Source organism: Loxodonta africana, chromosome 23 (assembly GCF_030014295.1).
Source record: "Loxodonta africana isolate mLoxAfr1 chromosome 23, mLoxAfr1.hap2, whole genome shotgun sequence".
Taxonomy (NCBI): Eukaryota; Metazoa; Chordata; class Mammalia; order Proboscidea; family Elephantidae; genus Loxodonta; species Loxodonta africana.
In genome coordinates, this window is record NC_087364.1 from 22,059,516 (window position 1) to 22,081,707 (window position 22,192).

General features: G+C 41.2%; 1 protein-coding gene across 1 annotated transcript in view; it reads left to right on the forward strand.

The window, feature by feature from the left end:
- The window catches only part of LOC100665810 (phospholipid-transporting ATPase IB), a 267,082-nt gene that overhangs the window by 137,003 nt on the left and 107,887 nt on the right, over positions 1 to 22,192 (forward strand). The window contains exons 14-19 of the mRNA XM_064275196.1: positions 12,007 to 12,095; positions 12,417 to 12,458; positions 13,321 to 13,396; positions 17,769 to 17,874; positions 18,442 to 18,524; positions 20,207 to 20,256. Of these exons, the coding sequence (XP_064131266.1) occupies positions 12,007 to 12,095; positions 12,417 to 12,458; positions 13,321 to 13,396; positions 17,769 to 17,874; positions 18,442 to 18,524; positions 20,207 to 20,256 (446 nt within the window). The remainder of the gene's footprint in view (positions 1 to 12,006; positions 12,096 to 12,416; positions 12,459 to 13,320; positions 13,397 to 17,768; positions 17,875 to 18,441; positions 18,525 to 20,206; positions 20,257 to 22,192) is intronic.

Sequence of the window (22,192 nt, forward strand, 5' to 3'; positions counted from 1 at the left end):
ACAATAGCCCCCAAGAAGATAAGATACTTAGGAATAAATCTTACCAAGGATGTAAAAGACCTATACAAAGAAAACTACAAAGCTCTACTACAAGAAATTCAAAAGGACATACTTAAGTGGAAAAACATACCTTGCTCATGGATAGGAAGACTTAACATAGTAAAAATGTCTATTCTACCAAAAGCCATCTATACATTTAACGCACTTCCGATCCAAATTCCAATGTCATATTTTAAGGGGATAGAGAAACAAATCACCAATTTCATATGGAACGGAAAGAAGCCCCGGATAAGCAAAGCACTACTGAAAAAGAAGAAGAAAGTGGGAGGCCTCACCTTACCTGACTTCAGAAACTATTATACAGCCACAGTAGTCAAAACAGCCTGGTATTGGTACAACAACAGACACATAGACCAATGGAACAGAATTGAGAACCCAGACATAGATCCATCCACGTATGAGCAGCTGATATTTGACAAAGGACCAGTGTCAATTAACTGGGGAAAAGATAGCCTTTTTAACAAATGGTACTGGCATAACTGGATATCCCTTTGCAAAAAAATGAAACAGGACCCATATCTCACACCATGCACAAAAACTAACTCCAAGTGGATCAAAGACCTAAACATAAAGACTAAAACGATAAAGATCATGGAAGAAAAAATTGGGACAACCCTAGGAGCCCTAATACAAGGTATAAACAGAATACAAAACATTACCAAAAATGATGAAGAGAAACCCGATAACTGGGAGCTCCTAAAAATCAAAAACCTATGCTCATCTAAAGACTTCACCAAAAGAGTAAAAAGACCACCTACAGATTGGGAAAGAATTTTCAGCTATGACATCTCCGACCAGCGCCTGATCTCTAAAATCTACATGATTCTGTCAAAACTCAACCACAAAAAGACAAACAACCCAATCAAGAAGTGGGCAAAGGATATGAACACACATTTCTCTAAAGAAGATATTCAGGCAGCCAACAGATACATGAGAAAATGCTCTCGATCATTAGCCATTAGAGAAATGCAAATTAAAACTACGATGAGATTCCATCTCACACCAGCAAGGCTGGCATTAATCCAAAAAACACAAAATAATAAATGTTGGAGAGGCTGCGGAGAGATTGGAACTCTCATACACTGCTGGTGGGAATGTAAAATGGTACAACCACTTTGGAAATCTATCTGGCGTTATCTTAAACAGTTAGAAATAGAACTACCATACAACCCAGAAATCCCACTCCTAGGAATATACCCTAGAGATACAAGAGCCTTCATACAAACAGATATATGCACACCCATGTTTATTGCAGCTCTGTTTACAATAGCAAAAAGTTGGAAGCAACCAAGGTGTCCATCAACGGATGAATGGGTAAATAAATTGTGGTATATTCACACAATGGAATACTACGCATCGATAAAGAACAGTGGCGAATCTCTGAAACATTTCATAACATGGAGGAACCTGGAAGGCATTATGCTGAGCGAAATTAGTCAGAGGCAAAAGGACAAATATTGTATAAGACCACTATTATAAGATCTTGAGAAATAGTAAACCTGAGAAGAACACATACTTTTGTGGTTACGAGGGGGGGAGGGAGGGAGGGTGGGAGAGGGTTTTTTATTGATTAATCAGTAGATAAGAACTGCTTTAGGTGAAGGGAAAGACAACACTCAATACATGGAAGGTCAGCTCAATTGGACTGGACCAAAAGCAAAGAAGTTTCCGGGATAAAATGAATGCTTCAAAGGTCAGCGGAGCAAGCGCGGGGGTCTGGGGAACATGGTTTGCGGGGACTTCTAAGTCAATTGGCAAAATAATTCTATTACGAAAACATTCTGCATCCCACTTTGAAATGTGGCGTCTGGGGTCTTAAATGCTAACAAGCAGCCATCTAAGATGCAGCAATTGGTCTCAACCCACCTGGAGCAAAGGAAAATGAAGAACACCAAGCCCACATGACAACTAAGAGCCCAAGAGACAGAAAGGGCCACATGAACCAGAGACCTACATCATCCTGAGACCAGAAGAACTAGTTGGTGCCCGGCCACAATCGATGACTGCCCTGACAGGGAGCTCAGCAGAGGACCCCTGAGGGAGCAGGAGATCAGTGGGATGCAGACCCCAAATTCTCATAACAAGACCAAACTTAATGGTCTGACTGAGACTGGAGGAATCCCGGCGGCCATGCTCCCCAGACCTTCAGTTGACACAGGACAGGAACCATCCCCGAAGACAACTCATCAGAAATGAAAGGGACTGGTCAGCGGGTGGGAGAGAGATGCTGATGAAGAGTGAGCTAATTATATCAGGTGGACACTTGAGATTGTGTTGGCAACTCTTGCCTGGAGGGGGGATGGGAGGATAGAGAGAGAGGGAAGCCGGCAAAATTGTCAAGAAAGGAGAGACTGAAAGGGCTGACTCAAGACGGGGAGAGTAAGTGGGAGTAGGGAGTGAGATGTATGTAAACTTATATGTGACAGACTGATTGGATTTGTAAACGTTCACTTGAAGCTTAATAAAAGTTATTATAAAAAAAAAAAAAAAAAACTAAAAGTTGACACCATGTCCACTCTGACTCATGGTGACCCCACGTGTTTCGAAACAGAACTGTGCTCCATAGTGTTGTCAATGGCTGTGACCTCTCGGAAGCAAATCGCCAGGTTTTTCTTCTGAGGTGGCTCTGGGTGGACTAAAACCTCCAAGCTTTCAGTAAACAGCAGAGCACGTTAATCGGGCACCAGCCCGGGACCGCATTCTATTAGAAAATAAATACATCGGGTACCTAAAAAAAAAAAAACATACCTTGCTCATGGATAGGAAGACTTAACATAGTAAAAATGTCTATTCTACCAAAAGCCATTTATACATACAATGCACTTCCGATCCAAATTCCAATGTCATTTTTTAAGGTGATAGAGAAACAAATCACCAATTTCATATGGAAGGGAAAGAAGCCTCGGATAAGCAAAGCATTACTGAAAAAGAAGAAGAAAGTGGGAGGCCTCACTCTACCTGATTTCAGAAGCTATTATACAGCCACAGTAGTCAAAACAGCCTGGTACTGGTACAACAACAGGCACGTAGACCAATGGAACAGAATTGAGAACCCAGATATAAATCCATTCACGTATGAGCAGCTGATATTTGACAAAGGACCAGTGTCAGTTAATTGGGGAACAGATAGTCTTTTTAACAAATGGTGCTGGCATAACTGGATATCCATTTGCAAAAAAAATGAAACAGGACCCATACCTCACACCATGTACAAAAACTAACTCCAAGTGGATCAAAGACCTAAACATAAAGACTAAAACGATAAAGATCATGGAAGAAAAAATAGGGACAACCCTAGGAGCCCTAATACAAGGCATAGACAGAATACAAAACATTACCAAAAATGACGAAGAGAAACCCGATAACTGGGAGCTCCTAAAAATCAAACACCTATGCTCATCTAAAGACTTCACCAAAAGAGTAAAAAGACCACCTACAGACTGGGAAAGAATTTTCAGCTATGACATGTCCGACCAGCACCTGATCTCTAAAATCTACGTGATTCTGTCAAAACTCAACCACAAAAAGACAAACAACCCAATCAAGAAGTGGGCAAAGGATATGAACACAAACTTCACTAAAGAAGATATTCAGGCAGCTAACAGATACATGAGAAAATGCTCTCGATCATTAGCCATTAGAGAAATGCAAATTAAAACTACGATGAGATTCCATCTCACTCCAACAAGGCTGGCACTAATCCAAAAACCACAAAATAATAAATGTTGGAGAGGCTGCGGAGAGATTGGAACTCTTACACACTGCTGGTGGGAATGTAAAATGATACAACCACTTTGGAAATCTATCTGGCGTTATCTTAAACAGTTAGAAATAGAACTACCATACAACCCAGAAATCCCACTCCTCGGAATATACCCTAGAGAAACAAGAGCCTTCACACAAACAGATATATGCACACCCATGTTTATTGCAGCTCTGTTTACAATAGCAAAAAGCTGGAAGCAACCAAGGTGTCCATCAGCGGATGAATGGGTAACTAAATTGTGGTATATTCACACAATGGAATACTACGCATCGATAAAGAACAGTGACGAATCTGTGAAACATTTCATAACATGGAGGAACCTGGAAGGCATTATGCTGAGCGAAATTAGTCAGAGGCAAAAGGACAAATATTGTATAAGACCACTATTATAAGATCTTGAGAAATAGTATAAACTGAGAAGAACACATACTTTTGTGGTTACGAGGGGGGGAGGGAGGGAGGGAGAGGGTTTCTTATTGATTAATTAGTAGATAAGAACTGCTTTAGGTGAAGGGAAGGACAATACTCAATACATGGAAGGTCAGCTCAACTGGACTGGACCAAAAGCAAAGAAGTTTCCGGGATAAAATGAATGCTTCAAAGGTCAGCGGAGCAAGGGCAGAGGTTTGGGGACCATGGTTTAAGGGGACTTCTAAGTCAATTGGCAAAATAATTCTATTATGAAATCATTCTGCATCCCACTTTGAAATGTGGCGTCTGGGGTCTTAAATGCTAACAAGCGGCCATCTAAGATGCATCAGTTGGTCTCAACCCACCTGGAGCAAAGGAAAATGAAGAACACCAAGGTCACACGACAACTAATAACCCAAGAGACAGAAAGGGCCACATGAACCAGAGACCTACATCATCCTGAGACCAGAAGAACTAGTTGGTGCCCGGCCACAATCGATGACTGCCCTGACAGGGAGCACAACAGAGCACTCCTGAGGGAACAGGAGATCAGTGGGATGCAGACCCCAAATTCTCATAAAAAGACCAGACTTAATGGTCTGACTGAGACTAGAGGAATCCCGGGGGCCATGGTCCCCAAACCTTCTGTTGGCACAGGACAGGAACCATCCCCGAAGACAACTCATCAGACATGAAAGGGACTGGACAGTGGGTGGGAGAGAGATGCTGATGAAGAGTGAGCTAATTATATCAGGTGGACACTTGAGACTGTGTTGGCATCTCCTGTCTGGAGGGGGGTTGGGAGGATAGAGAGAGTGGGAAGCTGGCAAAACTGTCACGAAAGGAGAGACTGGAAGGGCTGACTCATTAAGGGGAGAGCAAGTGGGAGTACGGAGTAAGATGTATGTAAACTTATATGTGACAGACTGACTTGATTTGTAAACATTCACTTGAAGCTCAATAAAAGTTAATAAAAAAAATATTGATAACATGACATCGTGGGATTGTAAGCAGGGACGACACTTAATACAGAGAGAACTGGGGGGTGCTGAGGAAAGAGTGAATGAACTGGGGGAGGGAGGTAGGGAGAGCTGCTGTTGGCCTCAGTTTGTCAGTAGTTCTCAGTTTGTCATCAGCTTTCAGAGTCAGGGCATCACAAGATCCACTGGCACCTGTGGGTTCTGACCACCCCTTTCTGCTTCCCTGATGCAGACAACTCACAGGGAAGACTACAGAGGCTGCTGCAAATGCTCAGACCTGCCAAACCTCAGCATCTTCCCACAGTAGCTGGAGGGCAATAATAGAGTTTCTACTTCTTTAACCAAAAACCGATTGCCGTCAAGTTGAATCCGACTCATGGCGACCCCATGTGTGTTATAGTAGAACTATGCTCTATAGGGTTTTTAATGGCTGATTTTTTGGAAGTAGATTGCCAGGACTTTCTTCCAAGGCACCTCTGGGTGGACTCAAACCTCCAATCTTTTGTTTAGCAGCATTTGTGCCAACCAGGGAGTTCTACTTTTTTACTGCTGTCCAAATCTTGTGCTCTGATCCAGTAAAGCATGTTATTTAAATCTTGGGAGGTCATAGTGGCTCAGTGGTAGAATTCTCACCTTCCATGTGGGAGACCCATCTCAAGACACTCCTTGAGTGTTTTGAGATGTTGCTTTTTATCATGGCCAATGCACCTCATGCATGGCCACCACCCATCTGTCAGTGAATGTTCGCGTGTTGCTATGATGCTGAATAGGTTTCAGCAGAGCTTCCAGATGAAGATGGGCTAGGAAGAAAGGCCTGGCAATCTACTTTTGAAAATTAGCCAATGAAAGCCCTGCGATCACAATGGTCCAATCTACAACCTATCATGAAGTTGGCCCAGGACCAGGCAGCTTTGTTTGTGCATGGTGTCACCATGAGCCAGGGCTGACTCAGTGGCAGATAACAACAATTTACATCCTATATACCATCTTCCGGAAACCCTGGTGGCATAGTGGTTACATGCTACGGCTGCTAACCAAAATGTCAGCAGTTCAAATCCGCCAGGCACTCCTTGAAAACTCTACGGGGCAGTTCTACTCTGTCCTATGGGGTCACTATGAGCCGGAATCGACTCGACGGCAATGGGTTTGGTTTTTGGTTTTGATACTATTTTTCTGGTAAGTTTTATAATACACTCCATCTTTCGCTAGATTTATGTTTTATTATATTGCTGGAGGTGTATTTTCGGGGTCAATTCCTAGAAGTGGGACTGCCGAGTCAAAGGGTGAGGGCGTAGGGAGTTTGTTACCATAAGTCGGTGCTGCTTTCTACACCTAGCAGCATTCTGAGTGGCTGTTTCCCAACAGCCTTGCCCACAGACTGTTATGGTTTTGAATTATTGCCAACCTTATAGATAAGCGATGGTTCTTCAGTGTAGTTTAAATTTTCTGGACTAATAACATGATAAATGAAGGAACAATTGAAGTTGTCAGTGATTTCAGTCTACTTGGATCAACAATCAACATCCATGGAAGCAGCAGTCAAGAAATCAAAAGCGATAATGCATTAGGCAAAATCAGCGGGAAAAGAGTTCTTTAAAGTTTTAAAAAGCAAAGATGCCGTTTTGGTGACTAAGGTGTGCCTGACCCAAGCCATGGTCTTTTCAATCACCTTATATGCACCTTAATACGAAATCCGAGGAATAAAAAAGGAAGACAGAAGAGGAATTGGTGCGTTTGAATTGCCATGTTGGTCAATAATACTGAATATACCATGGACTGCCAGAAGAACAAACAAATCAGTCACAGAAAAAATACAATCAGAATGTTCCTTAGAAGTGAGAATGGCGAGACTTTGGCTCACTTGCTTTGGACTTGGGATCAGGAAAGGCCATTTGCTAGAAGAGGACACCACGTTTGCTAAAGGAAAGCAACAGCGAAAACGAGCGAAATTTTCAGTGAGCTGGATCGACGCAGTAGCCCCAACAGTGGACTCGAACACAGCAACAGTCATGAAGATAGTGCAGGACCAGGCAGCATCTCGTTATCCACAGCAGTCAGGGCCGCTCAGAAGACAGCTGACAGCAACAGGATTAGTAAAGCTGAATATCTTTTCATATGTTTAAGGACCATTTTTATATCTTCTTACTTTGTTCATGCTTTTTGCCTTGTTTTGTATGGGATTTGGTCTTTTTTCCCTGGCTTTTAAACAGTTCTTTAAAGCGTTAAAAAAAAAAAAAAAATCGGTTGCCGTTGAGTCGATTCTGACTCATAGCGACTCTGTAGTATTAGCCTTTATTTGTTCTGTATATCACAGATCCTTTCTTCCAGTTTGTGTTTTGACTTTACTCATAGTGATTTTTTTAGTAAAGGTTTTTAATGTAATTGAATTTATACATTTTTAATTTATTGCATCTAAACTTTGAGTCATAGTCTTTCGCCCTATACAGGTTGTAAAGGAATTCACCCGTGTTTTCTTCTAGTATTTGTACAGTTTCGTATTTCAGGAGTACATCTCTGATCTATCTGTAGTTGCTGTTTTGTTTGGTGTCAGATATGAAACCAATTTATCTTCTTTCAAATAGCTGTTCATTTGACCAAAAAGCATTTGCTTAAAGAATCTTGAGTGTTTTGAGATGTTGCTTTTTATCATATGTTCTTGAGTCTCTTTCTGGACTTTCTGTACCGTTCCAATGGTCTGTCTGTCTGATCATACTCTGGCTTTTACCTGCTTAATCTATCAATTACTGAGGGATTTGCTAGATTCAGGAATTATGATTATTCATTTATCAATTTCCCTTTTTTTATTGTTAGTTTTCATTTGCATGTTCAAGAACCATATTGTTGTTTTTATTATCGGGTGTGGTTGAGTTGATTCTGACTCATTCTGACGCATAGAACTGCCCCATAAGGTTTTCTAGGCTGTAATCTTTACGGGAGCAGATTTCCAGGTCTTTCTCCAAAAGCTCTGACCTTCTGATTAGCAGCCAAGTGTTTAATAGCTGTGTTAACCAGGGCTTCTTACATATTACTAGTTGCATGCAATTTAGTTTTGCTGTAATTTCCAGTTAATCAAGCCATTTATTATTTTGGAGTAAGCCTCTTTTTCTAAAGAATTTTTTTTAACCTCAGTTCTATTGTGTTTGATTAATAACATACCTATTCCAACATTTTTTAATAGGTATTTGCTTGCTGTATATTTTGCCAGCTGCACTCTTTCAATATTTATATGATTTATGTTTTAATTGTGCTTCTTATAAACCCTATACAGATGGATTTTATTTTTCCCCCGTCCTTTAGAGAAAGACAATCTTTCAATTGATTTAGTCTTTTCGTTCTTGTGACTGAAAGAATAGTGTTTGTTTCTACTGTCTCATTATATGCTTTGTATGTGTCCCATTTTTTTTTCTATTTTTTTTTATTGTGCTTTAGGTGGAAGTTCACAGCTCAAGTTAATTTCTGACTCAAAAATTTATACACATTGTGCCATTGGTTGCGATCCCCACAATGTGACAGCATGCCCCTCCCTTCCACCCCAGGTTCCCTGTGTCCATTCATCCAGTTCCTGCTTCTTCCTGCCTTCTCATCCTGCTTTTGGACAGGAGCTGCTCATTTGGTCTCATGTATTTGATTGAACTAAGAAGAGCGTATATTATTTTTTGTTTTATAGGCCTGTCTAATCTTTGTCTGAAAAGTGGGCTTCGGGAATGGTTTCAGTTTTGAGTTAACAGAGTGTCCAGGGGCCACAGTTTCGAGAGTTCCTCCAGTCCCTGTCAGGACATTAAGTCTGGTCTTTTTACGAGAATTTCAGTTCTAGTCTACATTTTTCTTCTGCTGTAGGGACTGTCTGTTGTGTTTCCCTGTCAGGGTGGTCATTGGTAGTAGCTGGATACCATCTAGTTTTCCGGTCTCAGGTTGGTGGAGTCTCTGATTCATTTGGTCCTTTAATCTTTTGGGCTAGTATTTTCCCTGTGTCTTTGCTTTCCTTGATTGTTCTTTGTTCCAAGTGGGGTGGGGCCAATAGATGTATCTTATGGCTACTGGCAAGCTTTTAAGACCCCAGACTCTACTCACCGAAGTGTTGTCCCATGTTTTTATTTTTTTTTACCTTCTTATTCTGTTTTTCTCTTTGCAAGTGCACATGTCATTCTCTCTATCCCTATTCTTTTACTGATTATTCCAGAGAATTCAGTCAAAGCTGTATGCAGGAGACAATGTAGGACCATAAATGCTTCAATTACTAAATAATAAAAGCTAAAAGTGAAAATAAGGTTCCATATTTGTTAAATCAAGTTTTATAGTCTTCCATGTTTTATCTTATTTTTTATTTATTTGAATCTGTCCAACTCTGAAAGAAATGTTATAAATTCTGTAAGTATTATTTATTTTTATTAAGTTCTCTTCCCCGTACGCATTTACTCATGTTTTGTTTGGTTTGTACAGATTCTTGATTAGCATATCTCCCTCAAAAGTTTTGTCTTTTATCATTACTTAATATCTTTCTTTAACTTGTTTTGTACCCTGAACCATAACATCTATTTGCCTCCTACTAATTTTTGCCATTCTTGCTACCTTTTGTTTTCATTTATTCTCTTCTGCCCTTGATTTTTACTTTTTATCACATTGTTTAAATGTGTTTTTGTGTGTGTATGTGTGTATTCAGCACATCTAATTCTATCTGCCTTTTATTGGAATAATTCAGACTGTTCAAATTTGTTGTTGTTAGGTGCTGTCGAATCAGTTCCGACTCATACTGAGCACAACAGAACGAAACACTACCCGGTCCTGAGCCATCCTTACAATCGTTGCTATGCTTGAGCTCATTGTTGCAGCTACTGTGTTCCTGTATTCCGCTGACCCTGTACTCTGCCAAGCATGATGTACTCCTCCAGGGACTGATCCCTCCTGACAACATGTCCAAAGTATGTAAGACGCAGCCTTGCCATCCTTGCCTCTAAGGAGCATTCTGGCTGTACTTCTTCTAAGACAGATTTGTTCGTTCTTTTTTTTTTGGCAGTCCATGGTATATTCAATATAATCTGTTCAAATTTAGAGCGCCTTATATAACTGAAGGAAACCCTGGTGGCATAGTGGTTAAGTGCTATGGCTGCTAACCAAAAGGTCAGGAATTCAAATCCATGAGGCACTCCTTCAAAACTCTATGGGGTAGTTCTACTCTGTCCTACAGGGTCGCTATGAGTGGAAATCAACTCAACTGCACTGGGTTTGGGTTTGTTTTTTTTTTTTTAATATAACTTATTTTTTGTTTCCACTCTTGTTTATCTTTATTTTGGTTACTTGAATGAACTAGAGGAGCCCTAGTGGTACAGTGGTTAAGCACTTGGCTGCTAAATGAAAGGTTGGCAGTTCAGACCCACCAGCCACTCCACAGGAAAAAGAGGTGGCAACCTATTTCTGTAAAGATTACAGCCTTGGAAACTCTATGGGTCAGTTCTGCTCTGCCCTATAGGGTCATTATAAGTTGACATTTATTCAACAGCAGTGGGTTTGGTTTTTTGGTTTTGAGTGAACAAAATCTAAAATTAATCAGTGTATCTCTCTTCCTCCCAAATACTACAAAGACATGAAAACTGTTTGACCCCATATTGCTTTGCATTGCTTGTTGGGCAGAAATTATCACCTACAGAATCTCCACGCTGTCTATAGAATCATCAAGATAGTTGTGACCATGATTAAAATGATTTTGAGGTTGGTTTTCTTTTTCATCATATATATACCCGCCCAGTGCTGTCATATATATATATACACACAGAAAAGATTGAAGTTCTCAGGGATTTCATTTTACTTGGATCCATAATCAACACCCGTGGAAGCAGCAGTCAAGAAATCAAAAGACACATTGCTTTAGGCAAATCTACTGCAAGAGATCTCTTTAAAATGTTGAAAAACAAAGATTTCACCTTGAAGACTAAGGTGTGCCTGACCCAAATCATGGCATTTTCAGTCACCTTGTTTGCATGCAAAAGCTGGACAATGGAAAAGGAAGACCAAAGAAAAATTGACACCTTTGAATTATGGGATTGCTGAAGCATATTGAATATACGATGGACTGCCAAAAGAACAAACAAATCTGTCATAGGAGAAGTGCAACCAGAATGCTCCTTAGAAGCAAAGACAGTGAGATTATGTCTCACATATTTTATCAGGAGGGATCAGTCCCATGGAGAAGGACATCATGCTTGGTAAAGCAGAAGGTCAATGAAAAAGAGGAAGACCCTCAATGAGATGGATTGACACAGTGGCTGCAACAATGGGCTCAAGCATAACAATGATTATCAGGATGGCGGAGGACTGGGTAGTGTTCATTCTGTTATACATAGGGTCGCTGTGAGTCAGACCGACTCAATAGCACCTAACAACAAATAACATGCACATGTATATTCATATTGAATTCTACATATTTATTTTTACTATAATTATGGGAGAATTCTTAAGAGCTTTTTAGGGTTATACCAACGTGAATTACTTTGGATGAAATTTCTCATGACAGGAATATAAGCTTGGATTCCCAATTTTCTTTGATGTGATGGCTTAGATTTACTTTGCATATTACCATATAAGTTCAACTCAGGTGTAAAAAAAAAAGAGGAGATGAACTTTTGAAAGAAGTCTGAATATTAACGATGGAATTCTTAGAGACTAAGCTCCTTGTTTGGTGAAAATTCACATATTTATAATTTTTAGAAAGAAAGAGCTTCATCTTGTTGTCATTGCTCTCTAAATACATTCTAAATTCAGGCTCTTTATCATGTTAATTTTTTCTTTGTCTAGGTAAAATACATATTTTCTGATAAAACGGGAACCCTCACTTGCAACGTCATGACATTTAAGAAGTGCACCATTGCAGGCATAGTTTACGGGTGAGTGTTTTCCTTGCCATGGTGTTAGAAATCCCTCCCTTTTTTTCCAACAAAATTAATGAACTTTTATTTACTCCAAGATTTATCTATGTTTCTAACAGTGTAGCTATATCTGAATGAGATGAAACGAGAACTTTCAGTTGTTGAAAAATATGGTTTATGTCTGCTTTTCTTTCTTTTTTTTTTTTTACATGGTTAGAAATCCCAGGAAGTTTTAGTCTAATATAGAGATTATAAATTATATAGTAACCATTTGGCATAATGTGCCCATCTGATCACATTTCTTATAACAGTAGAATTTTTTCCTTCGTTTTCCCTTAGTAACGTCTCAGAAGCAACTGATCCCGATTCAGAAACTTTCAGGTAAACAGATAACATTCTTTGCTGCTCTGTCCTTTGTACTCTTTCACTGCTACAAACTGTTACCAGTACCGGGATACTTAGGTATGAAAACAATCTCTCTCTAATCCAGACTTCAAATTAACAGCTGTTAAAAAGTGTCCCTTGATAGATTTTCCCTTAGTGGCATTCAAACAGCACAGAATCTGCGCTTTCCCTTATTACCTTTGCAGTTACTCTATCTCAAAAACTCCTTACCATTATATATTTTTCAATGCACATTGAGGCATCTTCTTTTTTTATATAAGAAAACAAATGCTTTTATTAATGAAAATCATTATGTGAACAAGCCCTTCGTTTTCCTTCCACTGTGGCGTCACATCAGCACCAGAGCAATATAGTCAATAGGCATCCGTTCGAATTTTTTTTTTTTTTAATTAAAATGTCTTAGTGTGTTTCCTATGAAAGTTTACATAGCAATTTAGGTTCCCATTTAACAATTTCTACACAATTTGCTCAGTGACATTGATTACATTTTTCACAGTGTGTCAGCTTTCTCACTATTTCCGTTTTGGTATTTCCGCTTCCAGTAATGTGGTTTCCCTGCCCCCTTTCTTCTCTTCTTTGCTTTTGAATCAATGCTGACCATTTAGTCTGATTTAGATGATCATTTAGGCACCTTTTAATGCCATTTTGCAACTCGGGGCCTGGAAGGATATATAATTTGATAGAACTTTAAATATTTACTATAGTTCTGTGGGCTTTTTAGGTGTGGTCCTTACTGAAAGCGGAAGATCAAGCTACATGTTTTCTTTGGATCCTTTTCATCATCAACTGTTACCTTCAGGAACTTTTTGTTAAAAATAATCTTTATTCTTCTTCATAGTCGGTCGCCTCCTTTCATCACAGATCAATGTGAATTTAATGACCCAACGTTGTTGCAGAACTTTGAGAATGGGCATGTAAGTCTGCTATTTCCGTTCTAAGTTGACGGGGGTCCTGATCAATACCTTTAACACATATATACCACTTCTGAAAAGGTATTCTTTTCTGAACCCAGGGACAAGAGAGAGTCCTGAAAATTTTCTGATTTTCACACAGGAAGCGAGAAATATTACAACAATGTTATGAGCTGAGCTTATAAACGTAGGTGAATTTTAACATTGCACAAGAACATTTTAATATGCAGCAATCTTTGTAAGACAGTCTCTGTCTGCGTGGTATAGTCCCGGCCAGTGTTTGCTTGCTATCGGGCTTCCCTGCCTCAGCACCCATAGTACCCTTGCCATACAAGGGGGCGTCTGTGGTTGGGGTGGAGGACGGATGGGATCCTTGCAGCCAGAATTTATTGCACTTACAGTGGAGAAGTTCCTACTCTATTCTTGTGCTGAAATTTAAAAGTATCTCGCCAAATCTTGGCTTGGGCATGACCTCCTTATGAGCTAAGATGACCCAGGGCTGCATAGCAGAAGGTCCCTCTAGGGGGGCCATGGGCCTACCACCAGTACTTCCCTCCTCCCCTGTCCTCTTCTCCCCAACACACAGGGACTGCTGAGACAGCAATCCCTTGCTCTGGACCCTGGTTTTTTGTTTTGTTTTGTTTTTTAATTTATTGTGTTTTAAGTGAAAGTTTACAATTCAAGTCAGTCTCTCGTACAAAAACTTCTACACACTTTGCTATGTAACCCTAGTTGCTCTCCCCCTACTGTGACAGCATACTCCTCTTCTCCACCCTGTATTCCCTGTGTCTATTCAACCAGCTCCTGTCTCCCTCTGCCTTCTATCTCACCTCCACACAGGAGCTGCCCACACAGTCTCATGTGACTACTTCAGCCAAGAAGCTCACTCCTTACCACTATCATTTTCTGTCTTATAGTCCAGTCCAATCCCTGTCTGAAGAGTTGGATTTGGGAATGGTTCCAGTCTTGGCCTAACAGAGGGTCCAGGGGCCATAACCTCTGGGGTCCCTCTAGTCTGAGGCAGACCATTAAGTCTGATCTTTTTGTGAGAATTTTAGGTCTGCATCCCACTGCTCTCCTGCTCCATCAGGGATTCTCTATTGTATGCCCTGTCAGGGCAGTCATCAGTGGTAGCCAGGCATCATCTCGTTCTTCTGGTCTCAGTCTCTGGTTTATGTGGCCCTTTCTGTCTCTTGGGCTCATATTTACCTCGTGTCTTTGCTGTTCTTCATTCTCCTTTGCTCCAGGTGGTTTGAGACCAGTTGATGCGTCTTAGATGGCCACTTGCTAGCATTTAAGACCCTAGATGCCCCTCATGAAAGTGGGATGCAGAGCATTTCCTTAATACATTTTGTTATGCCAGTTGACCTAGATGTTCCCTGAAACCATGGTCCCCAGACCCCTGTCCCTGCTACTTTGGCCTTCAAAGGGTTTGGTTGTATTCAGGAAACTTCTTGGGCCCTTGTTTTTAACTGAGGCCGTAATATTAGCAGGAGAGAACCTACCATCTACCCCTGGCCTCCCCTTGTCCACTTCCCACTGGGCTGTGATCCTGATATCAGAGATAATTTTTCTTTCCCACCCTATTGATGATTGTCCGTTTTGCCTCTTAGTATTTACAAAACTATAAAACAACCCTTTCAGCCTCCTTAATCAGAAAAATAGGGGTTAATCAGATTTGGCAGGAAGGCTACATTAAAAGGTCAAAGTGATGTTTATATGTGGTGGTCAGTGTTGTTAGCTGCCATCAAGCTGTCTCTGACTCATGGCAACCCCATACACAATGGAATGAAAAGCTGTCTGGTGGTGCACCATACCCATGATTGGTTGCAGATTGGGCTGTTGTAATGCATAGGGTTTTCACTGGCTGATTTTCAGAAACAGAAGTAGTCTGGAAGCTCTGCTGAAACCTGTTCAGCATCATAGCAACACACGAGCCTCCACTGACAATGCACATGAAGTGTTGGCTGGGAAATGAACCCAGGTCTCCTGCATGGAAGATGAGAATTTTACCACTGAACCATCAATTCCCCCTGTGGTAGTCAATAGGCTGGGTATTTCTGCCCAGGTGGTGTCAGCAGAGCTGGTCCATCGGACACACATCCACTCCAACTGAGCTGAGTGCCAGCTCTTCTCTCCACAGTCCTTAGAGCCAAGGGCCCTGTTCCAGGGCAGTCAGTCAAAGCATATTATTAGGAACTCAGTTAACCAAATTGCACAGAGTCTGGCAAGTTTGATTTGCAAAGTGATGTCAAGCCCATGTTCCATCTGGTTACCAAGCAGTGGCTGAATAACATCCCACAGCTCACACCTGCAGCTACCTCTGGCTTGCTCAGGAGCAGAGAGAATCCCCATTGTTCAGCTGAAAAGAAATGGTTACTATTTGCATTCTGTCATAGTATGCCAAAAGGAGCCCTGGAGGCACAATTGTTTACTGCTCGGCTGATAACAAAAGGTGGAAGGTTTCACCCCACCAGCCAATCAGTGGGAGAAAGATCTGTGGATCTGGTTTCCATAAAGGTTACAGCTTAGAAAACCCTACTGGGTAGTTCTACTCTGTCCTACAGGTTCTCTAAGAGTGGGAATTGACTCAATGGCACACAACAACAATTTAGCATGTAAAATGATAGTGTTATGGAGAAAAATAAAGTAGAAAATGGGGATAGAGAGGTGTTGCAATTTAAAATAAGGTAGATGGGAAAGTCTGACTAAGAAGGTGCTATTTGGGAAAAGACCTAAAGGAAGTAAAGATGTAAGCCCTGTGAATATTTGGAAGGAGCAAGAGGCAGGTCAGTGCAGAAAGAACAGAAGGTCTGGTGGCAGCACACACCTGGAACCTTTGGGAAACAGCAAAGGGTTTAGTGTAGCTTAGAACAGGGCATAAAAGGGAGTTGAAATCAGGGAGGTGATGAGCTGGGGAGGACAGTACAGGGTAGATTGTGTAAAATAGTAGGTCACTGAAAGATTCGGCTTGGACCTTGAGTTAGATAAGAAACAATTGCTTCCATATGTTTCCTGGGTGCAGTCTTCATGTTCTGAGTCTTTGTGAATTGATTTGCATGAATGACTTGGCTCCTCTCCAATATGATTTGAAAATATTGGCAGGATCTGTTAAATGCCACTGCCTTCCCGCTTCATCTCCTATACCAGCCAGCCTCGGATCTATCTTATTTTCACAGTTCTGTCCTTGAATGGCAAGGGCCTCTTGGCTTGTCTTCCTGCTTCCATTCTTGCTTTGCCAAAGTCATTTTGATGAAAATATAAATCCGATCATGTCACCTTCCAGCTTAGAGCATTTCAGTTGCTGCCCAATACAACTAGAATAAAGTCCCCATGAGGGACTCCAACCTCCTGCCCCGTGCCTTCCCCTTGCTCACAGTGCTGGAGGGGCTGGGCACATGGCAGAGGCCTTGCTCTCTTCTTCTAGAAGGAAGAAGACAGATGAGAAACCAGTGAACAAGTCAATGAGCAGGATATTTCCAGACCCTAAGTGTTGTGAGGAAACCCTGGTGGCGTAGTGGTTAAGTGCTATGGCTGCTAACCTAAACGGTCGGAAGTTCAAATCCACCAGGCACTCCTTGGAAACTCTGTGGGGCAGTTCTACTCTGTCCTATAGGGTCGCTATGAGTCGGAATCGACTCGACAGCACCGGGCTTGGGCTAAGTGTTGTGAAACTCGTAAAGTAGGCAGTGTGGTGAGAGCGTAGTCACCTCTCTGAGGAGCTCTCATTGATCTGGCACCTAAATCTATACTCTCCAAATCTTTAGGTCCACTGATCTCACAGAAGGAGCCTGGTGGTGCAGTGGTTAAGCACTCAGCTGCTACCCGTAAGGTCAGCAGCCTGAACCCACTAGCCACTCCGCGGGAGAAATATGTGACAGTCTGCTTCTGTAAAGGTTACAACCTTGGAAGCCCTACGGGGGCAGTTCTACTCTGTCTTACAGGGTTGCTATGAGCTGAAATTGACTTGACAGCAATGGGTTTTTATTATCACAGGAAAAAAAATAAATATTTTTTTCTATAATAGTGGAACACTTGTACATAATCCAATTTATTTTTAATCCACTGTGACTAAACAAGGTCACACGATGATGGGCCTTCCCTAACTTATTCCACAATGTCTAACGAACTCTTTCTGGGGGAGCATTTTCCAAGAGGGCACAGTAGTTTTGTTCCCTGTGGTCTCCCCAGCGTCCTGCACCACCCCTGACTGGGTGGCCAGTCCACAAACCCATTCTGAATGCATGGTATGGTTTTTAGCTGGTGCCTGGCTCTGTAGGTACCAAAGTTGAACCTCAGCCAGTATCAACTGCAGAATAGAACTCAAGTGACACTGGAGTGGAAAGCAACACACTGACTCTCACTTGTTTTGTAGCCCACAGAAGAATATATCAAGGAATTTCTGACCCTTTTATGTGTATGCCACACTGTTGTTCCTGAGAAGGACGGAAATGATATCATTTACCAGGCCTCCTCTCCAGGTAGGCCTTCTGCACCCAGAGCTCATTGAGCCTGACCTGTTACAAGCACTCAGAAGAGGCAGTGATGTTGCAGGTCCCCTAGGTTACTCCCCTGGAGTCCTTACAGGTCAAGGGTCACTCATGTTACAGTGACTCTGAACTGCTCTACAGCTCCTGGGATCCTCGTGTCCCAGCTCCAAAGATACTGCGAAGGGGGCCAGGGAGGGCACCTGGGCCCCAGTAAGCATGTTTAGTTATAATCAGTACCAATGCAGAGGTAAGACGAAGACCCTTCATTGCATGAAGATGCTAATGACCTTTCAAACAAACATGATCCCAAAGATAAGTAATAAGACAGCATTGCATTTTCAATCTGGTGAATTCATTTTCGTTCCATTGCAAGAGGCCCAATTTAACCAAATTTCCTCTTCCATGCACACTAAATGGTACCCAGAGAAATAGACAAATGCATTCCAATAAAAAGGTCAATTTATAAATGACATGCTATTTTAGTGCTGGAGAATAGAAATCTGTATTACATTAAACTCAGAGTTAATACTAATACTAACACGGACTCCTTTTTGGCAGATGAAGTGGCTTTAGTGAAAGGAGCAAAAAAACTTGGCTTTGTTTTCACGAGGAGAACACCGTGCTCTGTTACCATTGAAGCTGTGAGTAGGACCCTGTATACTTTTTGACGTTTTACGTCCATCAGTGGAGCACGAGGTACAGTGGTTCAGACTATAAGCTCTGGAGCCACCGGAGTCAGTTCTGGCCTTGCAACTTTCCAGCCATTATTCTGGGCACATTACTTACCTTCTCTGTGAAGTTTTCTCATCCTATCATGTGTAAAGTAATTGGAATCAGTGTCTGGCAAAGAGTAAGTGCTCAATAAAAGTGAGCTATTTCAAAGAGTTTGAATCATTGGATTTTCAAGAAATATACTATTTTTCTTTTCCTGTGAGGAGCTGAAATGGTTCAAAATACTTTTTCCAGTGAGTTCTATTGTTATGCTGATTTATATACTTCTTGCAATCCCTGGGTCATGCAAACAGTTAAGCCCTTGACTACTAACTGAAAGCTTGGCAGTTTAAATCCACCCAGAGCACCTCGGAAGAAGGGCCTGGAGATCTACTTCCCAAAGGTCACAGCCATTTAAAGCCCTGTGGAGCACAGTTCAACTCTGAAACACATGGTGTCATCATGAGTTGGAATCAACTTGATGGCAACTGGTTCTGGTATTGACTTTATTACATATGTTTCTTTGTCTTGATAATCATTCACCACAAGCCTGTGGTATTATAAAAACAAATTGATTTTTCACTTTTCTAGAATACATGTGATGGTTTGTATGTTTACGAGACTTTGAGTCCCTTGGTAGAAAGGACTGGTTAGTTCATCTTTATATCCATAGTACCTGGCACGTGGAAGGCTCTCAGATTCCTTAAAACTCTTCAGTGCTGTATTGGTGATAAAAAGGAGACATGATGGCACAGTGGTTAAAGTGCTCAGGTATCAACTAAAAGGTTGGCGGTTTGAACCCACCAGCTGCTTCTCAGGAGAAAGACCTGGCAGTCTGCTTCTATAAAGATTACAGCCTTGGAAACCATATGGGGCAGTTCTACCCTGTCCTACAGGTCACTGTGAATCAGAATTGACTTGACAGCAATAGTTTTTTTTTGTTGTTGTTGTTTGTTTTTTTTGTTTTTTATATTGGTGAAACTGGGAGCTGGTTGGCTACAGGAGGTCAACAATGGGCTCAAACATACCTACTATTGTGAGAGTGGCACAGGACCAGGCAACATTTCATTTAATTATACACAGGGTCACTACGAGTCAGAGCTGACTCGATGGTACCTCACCTAGCAACAGGAGGTCGAGGGCTGTAACTGGAAAAACATACAAAAGAATACATATTTTGTTGCTATAAAATTTTATAACATGCCACCTCTTTCCATCTTTACCCTTCAAATTACCTAAAAGTGAAGAATTTCATTTAATCTGTGCAATTTTATTTGTCCTTACATTGCTGTCTGCTGATTGTCGCATGTACTACATATACCTCCACCAGCTGAGAGTGTTTATAAAATGTTTCTGATAGCACCAATTTTAGATGGAAACACCTGTTGTTTAGGTCTAAAATTGGCGCTATCAGAAACATTTGCCCAGGTGACAAACAATGCTCCTACCACAGGAAGGTACCTTCATCTCATCAGACTTGTAAGAAAAGTTGTACTTTGAAAAAGGGGTGTATCTGGAGTGTAAAGCTTGTTTGTGGTTGGAGGAGTGAGTCATTTTGCTAGAAGAGTACTTTCTCCTCCAGGTAAGAATATGTTGCTTTATCTTCCTACAGATGGGAGAACAATTCACATTCGAAATTCTCAGCATCCTGGAGTTTTCCAGGTAAGCTACCTTTTCATACAGTTCATTTATTTCCCAGGGCTGTGTCCATGGCTACTCAACTGAGACTTGGCCATGAAACCAAAACTTTAGTACAGGATCATGAAATGCTAGTAAACCTCTACCCATCCTTCACACGTCAGCTCCTTTCTCATGTCTTCAGCCCTCATTGGGGCACATTCTTGTTTTGTTGGTTCACATAAGTTGACGCACCTCTCCTTTCTAGCACTTTCCTGTCAAGTCTTGCAATTTTAAATCTGGATTGTTACCTAATGACCATAAACTTGATGAGGACAGGAATCATCTCACGCAGGGTCTGGTGCTTAGGAAGCACTTAAGAAACATTTGATGAATGGATGAATTTGAAAACTATTCTCACAAATAAAACTGTTTCTCTAAAAATAGACAGTGAAAGGTCCCTGGGTGGTACAAACAGTTTGCCCTCAACTATTTAGTGAATGTTCCACTGCTATTCATAAGATTTTCACTGAACAATTTTTTCAGAAGTAGACCATCAGGTCCTTCTTTCTAGTCTCCCTTAGTCTGGAAGTTTCACAACAATGCACAAGGCACCACAGTACGACAAACTGACAGATGGGAGATGGCAAGTAAAATTTTGCTGAAGATAATTCAAAAATGGTTGCAGCAATGCATCAACAAGGAAGTGCCAGAAATTCAAGCCAGATTAAGAAGAGAATGTGGAACAAGGGATATCATTTCTCATGTCAGATGGATCTTGACTGAAAGCAAAAAATACCAGAAAGATGTTTGCCTGTGTTTTATTGAATATGCAAAGACATTCGACTGTGTGGATCATAACAAATTATGGATAACATTGAAAAGAATGGGAATTCCAGAATACATAACTCTGCTCATGAAGAATCTGTCCATAGACCAAGAGGCAGTCAGTCGAACAGAACAAGAGGATACTGCGTGGTTTAAAATCAGGAAACGTGTGTGTCAGGGTTGTATCCTTTTACCACGCTTATTCAATCTGTGCTCTGAGCAAATAATCTGAGAAGCTGGACTATATGAAGGAGAATGTGGCATCGGGATTAGAGAAAGACTTACTAACATCCTGTGATATGCAGATGACACAACTTGCTGAAAGTGAAAAGGACTCGAAACACTTACTGATGCAGATCAAAGACCACAGCCTTCAGTATGGATTGCACCTCAACATAAAGAAAACAAAAATCCTCACAACTGGACCAATAAGCAACATCATGATAAATGCAGAAAATGTTGAAGTTGTCAAGGATTTCATTTTACCTGGATCCACAATCAACGCTCATGGAAGGGGCAGTCAAGAAATCAAATGATGTATTGCATTGGGCATATCTGCTGCAAAAGACCTCTTTCAAGTGTGGTAAATTAAAGGTGTCACTTTGAGGACTAAGGTGTGCCTGACTGAAGCTATGGTGTTTTCAATTGCCTCATATGCATGTGAAAGCTGGAAAATGAATAAGGAAGACTGAAGCAGAATTGATGCCTTTGAATAATGGTGTTGGCAAAAAATATTGAATGTACCATGGACTTGTGGGTTTTATACCATGGACTGCCAGAAGAAGGAACAAGTCTGTCTTGGAAGAAGTACAGTCAGAATGCTTCTTGGAAGCAAGGATGGTGAGACTTCATCTCACATATTTTGGATATGTTATCAGAAGGGACCAGTCCTGGAGAAGGACATCATGCCTGGTAAGGTAAAGGGTCAGCAAAAAAAAAGGAAAACCCTCAATGAGATGGACTGACACAGTGGCTGCAACATGGGCTCAAACATAGCAAAGATTGTGAGGATGGCGCAGGACGGGGAAGAATTTCATTCTGTTGTACATAGGGTCATTCAGTGGTACCTAACAACAACAACAGCAGCTAACCGAGAGGTTGACAGTTCAAACCCTCCCAGCAGCACTCCAGAAGAAAGGCCTGGCAATCTGAT